At 42.8% G+C, this 18296-nt stretch overlaps 1 protein-coding gene across 1 annotated transcript in view; it reads left to right on the forward strand.

The window, feature by feature from the left end:
* LOC116386300 (filamin A interacting protein 1-like) overlaps positions 1–18296 on the forward strand; it is a 55294-nt gene that overhangs the window by 33194 nt on the left and 3804 nt on the right. The window contains exon 5 of the mRNA XM_031852394.1: positions 11688–14511. Coding sequence (XP_031708254.1) covers positions 11688–14511 — 2824 coding nt within the window. The remainder of the gene's footprint in view (positions 1–11687; positions 14512–18296) is intronic.

Here is an 18296-nt window from a genome sequence, read left to right on the forward strand (position 1 = left end):
GCTGCCGAGGAGAGCAGGAAGATAAGACGGGAGGGAGGAAGAGAAAGAGAGAGACGAGAGAGGGAAGGAGAGGAAGAGCTAAATAATCAAGTTGTTGTCGTGTCGGCTCAATGTGCAGAAGTTTGTGCACACTTTTTACATTTGTCTTGATGCGTCCATCAAACTTAAAACAGGTGGCAGGTTACACTCATGTGAATCATCTATATAACGGTCAGATATGTTGTCTGGTAGGCGGGGACTGTTGGTGATGTAGTCCTGCCACACCTTTTTATTTGTTGTAATCCGACGTTCCATCTTTCCAGTGAATGTAACAGATCACCTGTCATTTCTTTCCAATGGCTCTAATCCCCTCACATGTGCGCCATTATTTCTGAAAAACGATGCGTGTCATGCGAGGCCTCGCTCTTCGGTGGAAGAGAACAGAGCCAACGCGTTTATGAGAGGGTTCAGATAAATGATGAACGAGGACATCTGGAGAGAGACGGAGGTGTGTCATCTACGGAGAGAGACTGCTGTGGCACAGGCAGGGGAATGCACTTCAGTATACTTACGCAAGTCGACAACCTCTCTGTTCAGACACATAAAGGACAAAATGGATTTTGATTTTGTTGACCTGTCTACTACATACTCTACTATTCTAACTATGTATCTAACGAATACGAAGAAGATAATAGCTAATCAAAGTAAAAGGGCAGCTGGCAATAAATCACCGACAAACAAAAGTGTACAGAATCCCTGTTATGTGCCAACTCAAAGAACAAGAACTCCTCAATGCCAGCTAAAGGCCCTACATAGGCACACTTTGACACACTGGGTTTTTCACACGTAAACCTCCCTCGAATAGCACGATGAGGCTTGCGATCTAAATGCCAAAAGTGTGTTCTCATGTCTGTTACATGAAAACTTTTCCTTGTGCAACTTGTTGCTTCGCAGCTCATCCACACTCTCCTCTGACTCAAGCTGAGCCGTGTGTGTGACGGCCTTTGGAGCTGTGCCTTTAGTCAGGCCGGTGTTGAAATAGCAATGTGGTGACACCCCTATCAGTGGAGTGTATTTCGCTGGGCTTTTGGATTTTATCCATTAATGCCGTCGTGAAAGGATGACCAGATTAGGAAAACCCATTTCCTGTGTTTAAAGATGCTGGACAGTGTTTGTAGATAAGTCGGAGGAAGAGTAAATGAGGCAGATATCTTAAGTAGGAGTTGGATACACAGCATCGATGGCAGACTTGAGAATTTCAACAGAAGTTTGTTCTGAAAATGTGTTTTGGAAAGAGAAACCTGGAAACTACTTCAGCTCAGAGGGATTAGCTGCAGTTTACTGAATTCAAAGAAAATGCTTCATGCATTTCCTCAAAACTTCACGCATTGACTCGTGGTCACACTGTCATTTCTCCAGGCTGAACTAGCATTTAGTATGCCCCCCCCCCCTAAACACAGTCTCAGCACTGAGGCTTTGAAGTGCAGTTATCTTTAACCGAGTAAATACAAGCTTTGTTTCGGTGCAGACAGATGGGCTGATTAGGACACAGGTGAGGATGGATGTGTCTGTTCATGATATAGAAAGAATAGATTAACAGGTGGATCTACAAGCACGCAGGTGTGAAAAATGTCAGGCTTTACGACTTGACAACGAGAAAGCGCAGCTCCTTGAAATCTGATTAGAGAGCCTGAGCAGACCGTTTGAGATCAATGCTAATCCACCAGGAACCCATCAAAGAGTCTCTGGATGCAGCTCCACCCTGCTCACCTGACAGATTAGCGTGTGTACGTGTATCACTTCCTTTCTTCCTGAGATTCACAGCGAAGTATGAATACTTTAAAATGTCTAAAGGGCAGAGGCCGAAAGAATATTGTGCAGAAAATGTCGTGTTATACTCAGATTTTATCTGAAATAAAGGTTTTTGTTTTGTAAGTTTGCTCTTGTGAATTTGTTTTGTACGAGCCGGGGTTTGATTTGCTCGATCTGATTTGTTTGCCAGCTGATGCTAAGACGTTGCCTTGCTGTACACATAGGCCGGTGGTTGATGTTTGCTTTGAAATCCACCACGTCTGTGCAAACAGCGGGCGGAACATCCTCCTTAAGTGTTGCGATTTACATCAAAAGTCCAAATGCTGGGGGGGTAATGATTATCAGCTGTACCAATGGGAGGCAGCACACACACGACTGCCCTGCCAACTACACACACACACACATACACACCTCTCTTACTTTCTCACTACCCGTGTGATCCTTTGTGAGGCAATAGCTGTTGTTAGCGTGTAAATTACAGCCCGTCTACGTGGTCCAGCCCTTCAATCTGAGGCTGCAAGATTGATTCCTGCCTATAATCTTGTATCACTCCATGGTGGCGTGACGTGTTTCATTTGTTATGCTAAAAGGAACTATCTGTTCCAAACGCTGACTTTGGGAAGAACAACAAGATGATTCCATCAAGAAGAAGGAAATATGGGCTGTGCTCTACCTCTCCCACCTCGAATCGACAAGTGTCTGGAGAAGAAAAGTAACCCAGTGAAACATTTGATCTTTAAGAGGGTAGCAGACGTGCCTTTAGTGCTACAAACCTCCCCCTGGGTTACAGCTGGCAGAAAGATAGGGTGAGAGGTCAAGATCAGTCCCCAAGCTCACTTTCTATTCGAGAGAAAGACGCAAAAATACATGCTTGTACACTCACCTGGTGCACAGACTAAAATATGATGGAGTAAAGGAGGAACTGCATGAAAACGAGACAATATCATGAAGATAGCAAAAGAAAGAAAAAGAGAACGCAGGTCAAAGAGGGAGAGCGCAAAGACAGACTGTACAACATGTCCTCACAACAACAGACAAAAGGTCGTCAGCCATGAAAACAGATTTTGGCCTTAAAAGGCAATGAAAATCACATTTTAACATCGAAGCCCAGGCTGAGATCAGAAACAAGAGACAGATAGACAAAAACGGAGAAAGAGTGTGAAGGAGAGAGAGAGAAAGACAAGAGAGGAGAAGGAATAAAAGAAAAGCAAGCAGAAAGAGGAATGTGGAGACAAAATCATGGGTGGATAAAAAGAGCTACAGAATTCCAGCGAGAGATAGAGACGGACCGAGAGATAGGGATGAGGGAAGGAGACATATGGATTTGATTACAAGTCGATGATGTCATCTATCAGGTAATCAGCCCCGGGCTGTGCCTATCGCACAAGCATGCGTGTGTCAGGCAGCACTGAGTGCACGGGGCAAGACCAGGCCTCGCCTGAGACGGTTTGTCTGATGTGCATCAGAAATCACACCAAACACAAAATCACGCTCGGTGGAGAGGGTGAGTGTGTGTGTCTTTGTCTCTGTCTTTGTCTGCTTCTGCTGTTCCTGAACTCACACACACACACACACACACACACACATATCACTGCAGGGCAACAAAAAAAAAAAAAAAACGTGGAAATGTGTGACACACAGACGAGCATTCACTGCTGCAGCTCTCACAGAGGTAGGAAATATCTGGCCTCCATCTGGTTTGGTCATTAATGGTTTATCAGATTCATGCTAGATATCAGGTACCAGCCAGCGCACACACACCCACACACACGCACACGCGCACTTACAAACTCTCAGGCAGGTGTCTTTTCCTGCACGCATTCACAACACTCTAATGCGCTCGTATGACAGCTGTGCTTTTCATCACGTTTGGTCGCAGACTGTTTAGGTAACAGAAATCAGGGATATCTCATATCATGTGTTCCCTGATATGACATTAAAGGTAGAAGCCAAGTCTTTGTGGTCATTCAGACCGAATATAGTTCCTTGAATTGTTGACATTTTGTTGCAGGTACAGGCGAGAAGATTTGACAGTTTGAGTTGAAATGCAGCGCTCATTTTTACAACATTTCATCCGTGTAGCTCATGTGTTGACTCTTGGATTTTCAGCTGAGAACAACATGGAAGCACGTTGAAATGCCGAAGGACCGTCCCTCTGGACTTAACGACCACCTTGACGAACCGCACACGCCGTTCATGCAAACCAACTCCCCAAACCTCGACATACTTTTCTGTATTGTCAGCGCGATAGTCATCCCACAGAGGTTACAGAAAACATCTTCATCCCGCCACTATTTGTCATTTGACAGAGGTTTGTCACAGCAAACATGTTTGTGTGGCCTGCGCTTGTGTTTGATCCCTGACATCTGTTTCAAGTATACAGTACTCTGGGCCCCGAATATGTCCATATCCAGAAATAGAACCTAATTTTGGATGACTGAATTGTTTGCTCCAAGAACAAACAGTTGTTTGCAAGGAAATGGTAGAGAGCACAAAACTAAAATACATCATTAAGAGCTTGAGCTCAGTTGTTGGTCTGCGTGACACTGAAATCTTTTAAATTGCCTGAAATCAATCCTGCTTGACCCAAGTGTGCACTACAGCTCCCTGATTCCTATGGCCTTGTGGAAAAGTATTAAGATGCTAGAGAGAATTTTCCCTGAATCACTCTTGAGCCTTTAAAGTATTAAGATGCTACTTTAAAGGCTCAAGAGTGATTCAGGGAAAATTCTCTCTCAGCAGTCGAGTTGTCATACTTTCGAGTGGACACAGGGGAACTGGTTTCTTTAAGAACCGGGAAAGAGTTGAGACTTCAGTCCCAGCAGGGAGCTCAACCACCTCTCCAGCCTCAGATCCCCTGGGCCTCTGACTTCCAACACATGTGACAATTACCATACGGCGCTTCGAGAAAAGTCTTCCTCATCACAGTGGTCAGTGTATTGAATACTGCAAGTTTAAGACTTGCAGTATTCTCCAAACCAAATGAAATATGGTGTGTTTGCACAGGCAACATGGCGTGCTCCTGACCAAACACAAATGCTATCTTTGGCGTCTGTCGGCGCTGCGTGCACAAGATGGCCATCCAAACTTTTTCAACACAGCCTCATTCATTATCATCCAACAGCAGCCTCCTCCAATTGGCTGAAGGTGCTGTGATTAATTGCAAGTTTTTACACAAGTCGTAGGGGCCACATGTTTTCAGTTTGCCTCTTTTTAGGAATCCGTGAGTCTGGCTCCGGCTGTGACTCTCAAAAGCTGCTCCATCTGCCAAACACAGTGTCTACACTGGCATTTGTTGTATTTGTCAACATTTGGAGAACAACTAATTCAATTTTGCTTAAGAGTACACTACGATGGAAGCTTTCTGGTTTACATTTCTGAACTTAGAGTTGTCCAGAAGTTTGAGAAGATGGTTGAGAGATGGCTTGTGGACTTAAAGCTGAACAAACCAGCCTCGTTTCCTATCATTACTTGACTTCTGATGTCTAATTACATCCTTTAAAGCTGGAAATGAATGATAGCACAGAGGGGACAACCGGGCTACGTAGCTTCTGGCAGAAGTTCAGTCGAGCCATGAAGCCAGGCTGCTTGACGTGCGTTGATTGACTACTTATGCGGATCAAAGATGTATGTTTGTATTTTTACATAAAAATCCTGCCGAGTGCGGCTTTAAAATGAATCCAGCAAATCTCTCCGTCCCTCAGCTCGGTTGGCAGAGCTCGTAACATTTAGCAACAGTGACCTCAGCCATTGTGAAGCCATGACATATTTCATTTAGTGGGCAAGAGACAGGAAGAGTCTTGCCCTTGTTATTCGCTCGTACGGCTGGAATCAGTTAGCTGCAGCATACTGCCTGAGAGCACATAGTGACAGAACACACTTTGTGTTTTTACAGACTGATTTTCAGGACTAATTTGCTGTCTCATTGCATGTCATGCATCGTCGCCTGGTCACCAAACACGAGGTCCTGCTACTGCTGCACCGTGTTTGTCAGGAAGTCGCTACTTGAGTCGCCCGGATGTTTTCTGCACCGTGCAGTATCACCGGCCGCATTGTTTGAATAAACAAAGCACATTTTTCTCAGAACAATAGAAACATTGACAGCTAAGCATATGGCAATAGATGACGCAGCATGTTGAGACTTTTAAAAGATGGATTTAGTCGCCAGCTATAGCCTGAGATATGCGTGAGTTAGGTAAAAGCAATCTGATAATGAAAGTAAAGACTGAGGCATTGTGAGCTGAACAATGTGCCACTGATAAAGAGCAATGTGTGTTGGCTTTGGCTACGATTACACTGCTGCATGAAAATCCATTATTTTGTTTGTGGAGCCATTAGCTTAAAGCCACTTTCACACCCACAGGTGTGTACCGACCCAACCCTCACCTCAGATACTCTCACAATGTTGGCAGCAAGACGAATTATATACTAGGAGTGCCAAGTACTGTGCGCAAGTGAAATTTGTATTTATTTTTAATTTTTGTAGGGATAAATCAAACAAGATATGAGATATGAGCTTTAGAGCTGTTGTTTTGTTATTTACTTCAGGCTAGCTGTGTCCCTTTGTTTCCAGTCTTTATGCTAAGCTAAAGGTGAATACACATTTTAACACGTCAAAGATGCGTGTTACATGTCTTGTCTTGTTCTTTAGCTTTGGTTTCAATTACAAATCCTCTTCCAACATTTTCTCATTAACGTTGCAAGCCGATTCTTTTTTTCCTCCCTCCTCGGCTGAATAAATGACTGATGTTGACAAGAGCCAGGAGGAAATACTGTAACTCGAACTCCTTGTCTCTCTTCACCTACTGCCCTGCCTCCTGAGCATCGACAGACCGGCCAGATATTTCACACATTACATACGTCGAGAAGAACCTCTCCCTCTCCTCTGCCACATCCTTTAGCTGAACACTTACTTCAGCAGACTCGCTCAAACACTGAGAAATACGCACCTCGCAGTTACACATGTGAGCAAGCACACCCCCTTCTTGCGAGCCTCTGCAATGCAAAGCTCCATATAAGGACATGCTGATGATGTAATGGTCCATAGGCAGGGAGCACATCCCTTATTGTTTGGTCTGACTGCAGGAATGCCCACATTACAGGCAACGAGAGAGTGAGACACACACAGAGAGGAAGAGTTGAGGGTCGAGTGTTGTACGGGAAGATAATGAGCTTATGGCAGTGAAGACGGGAAAGCCTTCGGCGCAGGTAGGCTTTAAAACAAAGCTCTCAATTTAGGGGAAAAAACTTTCAAAACTTTTTTTTTTTTAAATATTCTCTTGATTGGATTGGAGATGTACAGCTGTTAAGGGTAGCATCATTTCCTGCTGATATGTTCTTGTGTACTTTGTTGTATTAAGTTTCATAGAGTGTGTTTTTAACGGTACTTCTTTCGGCTTTCGAGTTACTATTTTTTTGTGTAGTTACTGTAAATTACTTCTGAAACGTTTATCTTTTAAAGAACTCGTCAAAGAAGTCAACAAAAGGACCTCAATCTATTTAACAAAATCTAGAAAAGTTTTAAAGTCTTTTTAAAAAGTGTATTAGTATATAAACTATGGCAGGAATTTCATTAATGTTTTGAAGCAAGGGGTTATATCATATAAGACCTGAAATATCCATAAAGAAACGCTGAAACACATGTTGGAGCAGCTATTCTAACACGCCGAGTCCAAAGATATTCACTATTTAGACAGTAATGAATCTCAGTCTCAGTCAGAAAGTGTTGTTGAGCGAGTCACATTTATGGCTCTGCAAATTCACAGGGCAGGAATTTGTTCAAGGTAACATAGTCGTAGAAATACTGACAACTTAGTTTTCCACACATACGATAATAAATGAATAGTACAAGGATCATGTGGCAAAGTAAAGTCAAATAAAAAGACAGCGTAAGAGATAGAGTATGGCAGACACTACAGTACACATTCTGTGATTATACTATGTTTAATATATACAGTATGTACAGCCCACTGTTTTTTAGAACGGCATTAAGTATTTTAAGATATCAAGTACTTTCTATGGCTTTTTATTGTCAGATGACGGTGGTTGTAAACATCTATTTCAAAAAGAGATATGAAGATAATAACTCATCTGATTGACACTAACAACTTATATTACATAAATAAAACTAATACTAATTCAATTAAGAGTCCTCTCAAGAAGCTGTGTTTGGAGGAAAGAATACTGTGTGGTGTTAAAGTACTGAAAGGGGATTCCATGTAGAAACCAGAGGTACTCATGTGTTTTACATAACTAAAAGTAGTAATACCACAGTGTAGAAATATTATGTTACAAGTAAAAGTCCTGCAGTCAAAGTATTACTTAAGTAAAAGTTAAAAAGTATTAGTCTCAAAATATACTACTCATTATGCACCTTAATGTTTATATATATATATATATATATATATATATACATACACATATATATATATACACACACATATATATACACACACACACACACACACTGTTGGGTAGCTTTTTAATTTAGATAATTTATTAGTTTATTCATATTTTTAAATATATAATCTTAATCTGCAAAGTAACTAAAGTTATCAAATACATGTTGTGGAGTAAAAAGTATAATATTTCCCTCTGAGATGAAGTTGAGTAGAAGTATAAAGCAGTAGGAAATGTAAATACTCCAGTAAAGTACCTCAAAATTGTACAGCACTGAGTAAATGTACTTAGTTACTTTCCACCTCCATGACATCTAGGTCTCTTTTGGAAACACACCACTCCATTAACCATCTCACCACCACAACCAGGAAGTTCATAACAATCAGAGTTACATATTTTACACATGTTGATTGCACTCTGGGGGCATATCACTTAGCCTGAGTGCCCTTTACATACAGTCCACACACTGCATCAATCAGCGTCCCCCTTCAAACCCTGTCACACATGAGGGCACTCGGCCCACCATCCACATGTTGAAGCGGAGGTGGCCATGTGTGCATGCACAGGATATATCGGTCTGTACATACATGACCTAATCACTTGTGGTTAGGAAATGACATATGGAACGTGTAACACCGCTTTAAGCAGCGGGTGAGCCACAGTTTCCAGCTTCGGGAGCCACGTAAAGGGAGGGAAGCCCTCTGTGAAGCTGTGGCTATAGCTGTGACTCGCTGACTGCTCCCAAACGGAGGTTTCCTTTTCTTTTTTTAATGTCAGTTATGTTAGCAGGCAAACAAACATTTGCAACAAAGCCAGAATGAATCCTGTAAAGTTTAGAAATCCCATTTTGGCCCTCTAACCCACCAATGAAATCCGCACAAACCCTTTTTTTCCATGACATATTAACAACCCCCGGTGGCGGTCATGCATCTATTTTAAGGGGAAACCAATCTGAAATTGGTGCCTGCTGTACAGGCTGCAGAGTGGGTGGTAAGGTGCCTTGTAATGTTGACAGCCATGAAACCGTTATGTCACCAGCTTTATGTGCAGCACCTTACTATTTATTCATCCAAAATGATGTTCTTTCAAGCTGTGCGGTGCTCTGCTCTATAACGACGTGAGATAAAACGTGATGGGGGGGGGAAATGTGGATCAGCTGATATATTTATGTATTCCCTGAACACATGTGGCAACTGCTTCTGCTGACTTATAGCTGATGGTGAAAGCTGGTTATTTGAGCTATTACTACTCCTTAAAGTAGGGTTGGGTCTCCAGCATTATTTAAGGGTCAGCTGCAGGATTCTTTTCACCAAAGGTGACTCGTCTACTGTCTTTCCAACTGTATAACACGCAGACTGTCACTAAATTATATCCAACTACAAAAATGGCCTCAGACGTGGCTCTGTCGGCCAAATTTACTCATCTATGTGTGTGTCCCTAATGAGAAAAAGTTATTCTGGACCAACATTGTATGTACCACAAAGTACATGAGGGAATAGCGTGATACAGTCCCATAAAGGGCTAGAAGTGATTTCACAGGTGTGAGGCGAGCAGTGTTTTTTGGGCACGTGAGCCATGTCGTTTCCTCTCAAAGGATTTGCCTTTATTAGTGCAAAGTGCCCTTTAATGCAGCAGTAGACAGGATTAGTATCCAGTTCAGGACTTGGAAGTTCCCAGCCCCTACTATTTTGGCTGATGACATCACTAGAAAAACAGCGAGGACTAAGATAAGAGATTGAATAAACAGTGATTAGAGGCGACAGGCTAGTTCGCAGGAAAGATGTCTGCTTGTTTCACTTAGCAACTTAGTGTTTCTACGTCCACAATCCATTCGAAGAAAATGTAATTTTTCAACACACGCATGTTCCAAGATAAGGCTCCCTGCACGACACTCTTATCCGGAGTCCTTGAAAGTTAAGATGATTAAAGTAGTTCACTTCAGGCAGCCAGTATATTCCGTAACAAGGGCAAACTTAAAGTCAACAAAGCTAGACAGAAACAATAATCTGAGCACCTGGAATACTCACAGACATTAAAATAGAAAGGAGTCATACAATAGTGTATCTGCTTCTTCTAATCCACCCAAGCCACACTAATAATGACTCTTATGCATACCCTTATAATACTTCATTGAGTGTTGTTTGGTCTGGATGTAATCGCAACACATGGATGCAGTTACATGTGTCCCCCCCTACGCGCTCCCACCGTTTAGCAGCTACCGGAGAAAGAAGTGACATACTGCTGAGACGTGACCCACCCTTCCACACTTACATCATGGCCCACAATTCAAGTGTACATGTGGAATAAGTGATCCTTGAGAGTGTGCATTTGTGTGTGTGTGGGGATTTCTGTGTGAACTCTGTGGGACTGTAATTGCCTTTGAAGCAGGGGGAATTCCATTAAACGTATAGGAGACAAAAAACAGGGAGGGTAGGTGGTGGTTTTGGTAAGGGGGAGGAGGGTTGGTAGTCGAGAGGAACCCCTTAATTAAAGAATTGTTCCATGCCAGTGGGCCATCTGTGTGGAAATGCCTGGCAGCTGTGCACACAGCAGACATAACATACCTTCTTCTGGGACTGTAGGCACGTTGGCATGTGTGAGATGTACTGACCCCATCTACACACTGCAACTGCTTATAAAGGCACATGTGCATTGTATACCTTGACATAATATGAGTACTTTGTAGCCCATCAGGGTATTGTAGGTAGAAATACGAGATAAAAGTAGTTGTGGAAATATCATATATGTTTTCTCAATGATTATTTACCTCACGGCCTTTGATTTTTGTAGTCTGTAGTGGTGAATTTCAACATCATCCTGGTCAGAAATATCGTCATAATTTTGACAGTATTGCGCATCTTATCTGGTGAGATTATTTTCAGAGGTTATTGTTAACATTTGGCTGCATGTCGGCCTTTTCATATTATTTCCCAGAGGAATTTATTGGCCATATGTTACACCGTCAAATACTATTGGAAACTGATCGTTAAACTCAAGGCCTAATATTTACAGCAGCAACTCAGTTTTCCAAACCATAGGAGAATTAGCTGGCAACAAGGGAACAAAAAGAAATGTAACCACTGGTATTTCAGACTCCCAACCTGAGAGAGTCAAAGTAATACTTTTTATGATGTGTTAAATTTTCCATGACATGAAAACGTTAGTCCGCCTCAGAAATGTGGGGGAAATAACAGTGTTTATGATGTGTCAGTGCTTGGAGAAGTGGGCCCAATGGGTAGTGACAGTGGGGGTGTAGAGTTTCTTGTGCACCTTTCATATATAACGTAACCAAATATAAAAGGCTGACATTTTCAAATTATCAATGATTTAAATATGTGGTGCTCCAATATTCACTTATAGAAAATGCAACTGCAGGGGGAAAGTAACAATTTTGCAATAGTAAACAAACACTTTCTCTATTTTATGTACATTGTATATGCAGGTTTTGAATTGGATTGCTCAAAAAACATGTTTGCCTTGTTTTTGTTGTTTTTCAGGTTGAAGCTGTTAATTGATCAGGATAAAGCCTACCAAGAAAGAAAGGACGACGAGAACAACCAAAAGGTCACAAGTCTGAAGGAGGAGCTGACAAAACTCAAGTCGTTTGCATTGATTGTTGTGGATGAACAGCAGCGTCTCACAGGGCAGCTGACTCAACAAACCGCAAAGGTCCAAGAACTGAGTGCCAGTGCATCACAAGCCCAGGAGGAGCTCAGCTCAGCTAATGCCCGTCTGCAGGAAGAGGAGCAAAAGGTCTTTCGCTTGGAGGCTGAGCTGCGTGACCAAGGCGGTCGATACCATCAGGAACAAGAGGCCATGACTGCCAAATTGACCAGCGAGGATGCCCAAAGCAGGCAGATGCGCCAGAAGCTGTCAACTCTCAGCAGGCAGCTTGATGAGCTGGAGGAGACCAAAAAGACCCTGCGCCGAGCTGAGGAGGACCTGCAGGAGCTGAGGGACAAAATTAGCCGTGGTGAGTGTGGAAACTCGAGCCTCATGTCTGAGCTTGAAGAGTTACGGAAAAGGGTACTTGAAATGGAGGGAAAGGATGAAGAGTTGATCCGAATGGAGGACCACTGCCGGGACCTCAACAAGAAACTGGAGAAAGAGGCCAATCAAAGCCGAAGCTTGAAGGCCGAAGTCGATAAACTGAACCACAGAATTATGGACTTGGAGAGATTAGAGGACGCATTCAGCAAGAGCAAACAAGAATGCAACTCACTCAAAAGTAACCTGGAGAAGGAGAGGACAGTGTCAAAGGTTCTGACCAGTGAGCTGGAAGTCTTAAAAGTCAGGGTCAAAGAACTGGAGGCTGCTGAAAGCCAACTGGGAAAGACAGAGCTGACACTGAAGGAAGATCTAACCAAGTTAAAGACTCTGACAGTCATGCTGGTGGATGAGAGAAAGGCAATGGCAGAGAAGCTCAAGCAAATGGAGAACAAGGTCCAGAGCAGCACTGGCAAACTTCAAGCTGAACAGGACAAAGTTACGTCAGTCACAGAGAAGCTAATTGATGAGAGCAAGAAAGCACTGAGGTCAAAGGCTGAGCTGGAGGAGAAAATGTGTAGCGCCACAAAGGAAAGGGATGACTTGAAGGCCAAGTTGCTTGCTGAAGAGGAAAAGAGCAATGATTTGGAGTCTAAAATCAATATGATGACGAAAAGGTTGCAGTCGCTTGAGAACATAGAAAGAGAATACGTGAGAAGCAAAGCTAAAGAGGAGAACATCAAAACACCCATTGCTAACCGCTTCCAACAAGAAGACAACAAAGTAAAGGATTTGACACAAGAGGTTGAGCGCCTCAGACGCAAATTAAAGGACATGAAGGTGGTAGAAGGAGACCTCTTGAAAACAGAGGAGTTTGAATCACTGGAGAAAAGATTCACCAATGAACAAGAGAAAGGTAAAGCCTTGATGGAGGAGCTGGAAATATCCAGAAAAGAACTTTCAAAGTACCAACTGGCTGAGAAGAAAGAGTGCAACCAAGAGCATGTTCTTTATAAACGCTTGAAGGACGAGGAGGCAAAGTCTAGTCATTTGACCAGAGAGGTAGCAGCTCTGAAAGAGAAGATCCATGAATACATGGGAACAGAGGAGTCCATTTGCCACATGAAAACTGACCACACTACAATCCAGAGGAAACTGACCCAGCAGGAGGTCAGAAACAAAGAACTGGCCAGAGAAATGGAGACACTCACGAGAGAGCTTGAGAGATACAGGCGCTTTAGCAAAAGTCTTCGCCCCGGCATGAACGGAAGGCGCTTTTCAGACCTTCATGTTTCTACCAAGGAAGTTCAAACAGAGCCACTTGACGTCATGTCTCCCAGCTGTAAGACAGCCCCACTGGAACGTGCTGTGGTTAACGGGAAGCTGTACGACGAGAGCGAACCTGAAGATAACGCAAATTACAGCAACGAGATTCAGCTCACCAAATGCAGCCCCGCACTGATTACTAACGTAAATAATCTAAACAACTTGAGAAGAGCCCGAGTCCCGTTCCTGAAAAACAAAGACACGCCCCATCAGGTGAACGGTAAAGTGCAACCACGACAGAACGGCAACCACGTTCAGTCGGGAGATGTTGTGTTGACCCACAGTCCTGGGCAGCCTCTGCACATTAAAGTGACTCCTGACCACGGACATAACACAGCAACCCTAGAGATCACCAGCCCGACCACAGAAAACACCCAGTCATTCACCAGCACTGCCGTCATACCCACAAGTGGAGGTCCACCCAAACAGAGAATTACCATCATCCAGAATGCTTCCATATCCCCTACTGCGAAATCCATTTCCCCCAAATCTAAAGGTTCCCCAATCTCTGACGAACTGTGTTCACCAGATAGGGCCCTATCACCTTTCACTATGGCTACATACTCGAGAGCAATGACTCCAGACTCTTGTGGCTCTGTAACACCAGACAGAGCAATGTCACCTATACAAATTGTGTCGGTCACGACCGGCACCCCTGAGCGCTCCCTCTCCACGGAGCCAGTGGAGGTTCTTGGAGGGCACGCCATCTTCCGCGTGACCCCGGAAAGGCAAAGCAACTGGCAGGTCCAGAGGTCTAACAGCTCTGGGGCAAACGTCATCACCACGGAGGACAACAAAATCCACATTCACTTAGGGACCCCCTTCATTCAGAGCATCAGCACACCGTCGCAAACACCGAGTCCATGCCACACACCTGGACTCCAGGAGCAAAGGACTCAGGTGCTTGCAAATTGCAGTACTTCTACTGCAAAGGGCAACAGCAAAATCACAAGTAGCATCACGATTAAGCCCACCTCCACCCCAATCCAAAGGCCATCACAAATTACAGTAAGTAATGTCTATGATTGACTTGATAATCCCCCAAACCATCCATCCCATCCATTGTTGCTGAATCCTGCCCATGAGATACAATTAGACAACCATAGACCCTTAAACCCCAACTCTATACCCCAATACATTTACATGTCTGTTTTACTTGATTTATGATTTTTTCTTAAACCAGGGTTTGAATGTTTCCTTTTTCCTTTGGTTTGTTTTGCTTGGTTATGTGTGATTAAGTTCCAAGTGTTTGCCTGCATGAGAAAACAATACCATTTGAAAGCACTACCATTTGATTTAATTTGACATAACACCAGGTTTTAACTTATGTGCACTTACTGTATTGTACTCAGTGGCCAATTTGCCATGTAGTCTGACTATTCACACTGATGTATCATACCAGTTTTTATACTTCATATTACACATACTGCATTATGATTAAGTTGTTTGATTTTCTGAGAATTAAAGTGTGCAAAAAGAAGTGTTATGTTTTATAGTTTGTCATCCATGCTTGCCAATTTCATTTATTCACTTAATCCAGCATGTTCTGAATGTGTAAAATAAAAAAATAATATGAGAAAAATGCGATTAGATTGAAATCAGTTGTTTGATTTGATTTTTGGTGCATGCAGAGTAACCCTTTAACACTTGAGACACCATGTGGAGTCAAAAGATTACAATTCACTTTCTCAGATTGGAACATAAAGACTGTCAAGACTTTGTTAGACCTAATTAAATGATACCCAAGTGGAAGAGTTGTCTGTAAAAACCTTTGTGCTCACACTTGTCCAGATTACAAGACAAAAAAGAAAAACCTTCTGGGATTCTCACATGTGTTTGCTTGCTTGAGTTAAAATCATAGGCTGATGTCATAGTTTCTTCTAACATCCAGCACACAGAAACCCAGAGACCGAGAACGAAAACCAGCGGGACGTGAACTTGGTGTTCTCTTAGATGATACAACGGAAACTCTGCTTGAAACCTTTAAACCCTCAGGCTGCTGCGCCAAAGAGCTGCTGTTGGAGGTGAATCTAAAAAAGTCCCAGATTTGGTAGAATTAGAGTTGCTCTTCTCCACTGTATATAACTAGAACATGGTTAGTATGTTACAGGATAGTATGTTACAATATTACACAACATTTTTAAAAATGGAATAATAAAAAACATTCAGACAAGTTGATCTCTCTCTGGTCCTCAAGGACAAACTAAATGAACAGCAGATCAAAACAGTTATTTAAGATATTAATACTCAGTTTTCCTTGGCCATCATCCAACGTGTTGAGGTGTCCTTGAGCAAGACACTCAATACCCACCGAGTGCTGGGGCACTCTAAAAATGATCCATCTGGAATCGACATGTTATGACAAAGAAAATGCTTAAAATCAAATCTGTCGGTGCTGGAAGAAAGAGAAAAACTGCCATTTGTTGCCCATTTATATGTATACGCACCCCCGGGAAACAGACTTTAAACATAAAAAGCCCTTTCAGAAAAGCTGAACCTCCTCAGAAACACTAATGTATTTGTTGATAGTTTAACCTCAGTGGTCTTTGAGCAGAAAGTCTCACTTAGCTTGCTATTCATTGGGTAGTAACCCAAAACTTCTGTTTTATTTTGATTTCTCCCATGAATCATGTGCTTTGAAATGAATCATCAGTGCAACGTACGAATGTTTCTCCATGTATATGCATTCCTCTACATGTGGTTTTATGTGCCCACGGTGGAAAAGTTACCACATAACGTGCGATTTGTTAAATTTAATCTGTACCGAAGGCCAGAAGATGATGATGATGATGAGGGGATGGAAGGGATTGTGGGAGAGGATACAGAGGGGAGGATGTGGGATGATTGCATCTGTCACAGCACATTCATTAATGTCTCGTCTCAATGCAACGCTAATGCAAGAAAAGAATGCATGCAGAGCAAGTTGATACAAACTGCATATTTCTGGGGATTACTTGTGTGTTTATCAGACACTGACTAGTGCTGTTTGCTTCATACACATCCAGAAAGCTAACTGAGCTCAACATGTAGCCAACAGTCCAAAGAAATAAAGGCAAATAATGTCACAAAGTAGTCCAGGATTCATCCTCCTTTCCAAACTCTTACAAACATTTTACAAAAATAGAAAATTAAAATCAGAAGAGCTTGAATTAGATGCAACATTACTCTTCACCGTACAACAAACAGACGGACAGAGCTGATCAATTCAACAGAACACAATAAAGCACGCACCGAGCCCTCAGTGTCATCTAGACGGAGCAAGACAACTGTTGCAGGAAAACGCCAAACGAAACCCAACACACACACACACCAGTGATACAAGGAGGACATGATTAAATCAAGCATTAAATTGAATGAGTGTGAAGGAGCACAGCTGGAGAAACCGGATACAAAGCAGTCTGGGCGCAATGATGCAGGGGCTAACCAAGATGCTATTCATTAGAACACTACTTGAGAAGGCATCCAGCAGCTGGGATTACTGTCTGCGACCTCAATTACTCCCTGACTCACTTCAGACCTTCTTGATTCATAAACCGTACTCATCTGGTTCAGCCAAGGACGACAGAGATCTGCTCATGGTACCCGGCCAGACTGATAAAATGAGTATCCGGTGACACGCTGGGAGCCAAAGAGCATTTCATTGAAAAGCCTACAGTGAGAGGTTGTAATCACACCAAACTCACTATGGAACATTATAAACATGTTTGAATCAGCTTCTGATGTGAACGAAGCGCAGCCGAGAAAGTCTAATTTCTAAACTGCATTTACACTTTTGAGCATTACACTGCAGGCGAGAGCGGATTTCCTCCTTTTAGCCCACAATGCCAATAACCGCAGAGGAGTTTGATCACCTTGACCGACGGGCACAGTAAAACCAGGGAAGAATAACAAACAGTGGAACCCTTTTTTTTCTCCAAACACAAGGCTTCATACTGCGCGTGAGAGGGGTAGACACTGTGAAAGTATAGCCTCGCTCCCACCGCAACACAAGCACCAAAACAAACCTCGTGTTTGGTTTCCACAGGAACAGCCGGGCCAGTATTGCAGAGGAAGTACTTGGATGAACTCCTGCTGCACCGCTGATACACGAGAGAACAAAGCCGCACATTACGGCCTCTCTCCATGTCAAACACTCCCGTGACGCGGAGCCCGTACAGATTTTCTGGCCCATTAGCTTTGCTGGAGCACAGACCCGACTTATTCTAAAATTCATACCCCGTATGAATATTTAAGGATATAGTTCACTGCAGGTTTTTGCTAATTCTCAAAACCTCAAGCTGCACGTGAACACATCCAAGTGCTTTTCTCCAGCGGGACGTTTTGGTGCGTGTTGCTTGGGAATGAAGTGAGCGGTGTGATGAAACTCATGGAAACACTGAGGAGTTTCAGTTTCACACAGCTGCAGAAGTGTAGACCAGATCGATGGCACATTTTGTCAAAGAAGGAGCTCTTTAATTCAAATGGGTTATCTGGGGTGGTGTGCAACGGCGTCTTGTCAGCAAAAATGCAATTTTCTTTTCTAAAATAGGAGCTGAGGAAAAGGAAGAACCAAGCTGTGCTATTGTGATTGAAAGTTATATGTGCCAATTAGATCCCTCGATAACTTTGAAGAAAATAATTACAAAAGGCAAACTATTAGCTTGAAAAGGATAAAAGAGACTCAGACAGCTGACCTGTGTTCTTAAAATTATTAACTGTATGATTTATGAGCTAATTTAGAAATCGAGACACATGAATAAAACATAAAAACCCAAAATGTAATGCAATATTTTGTGGCCAACCTCCAAGAATAC

The sequence above is a fragment of the Anarrhichthys ocellatus genome, unplaced genomic scaffold, assembly GCF_004355925.1.
Source record: "Anarrhichthys ocellatus isolate YVR2014 unplaced genomic scaffold, GSC_Weel_1.0 scaffold12, whole genome shotgun sequence".
NCBI lineage: Eukaryota > Metazoa > Chordata > Actinopteri > Perciformes > Anarhichadidae > Anarrhichthys > Anarrhichthys ocellatus.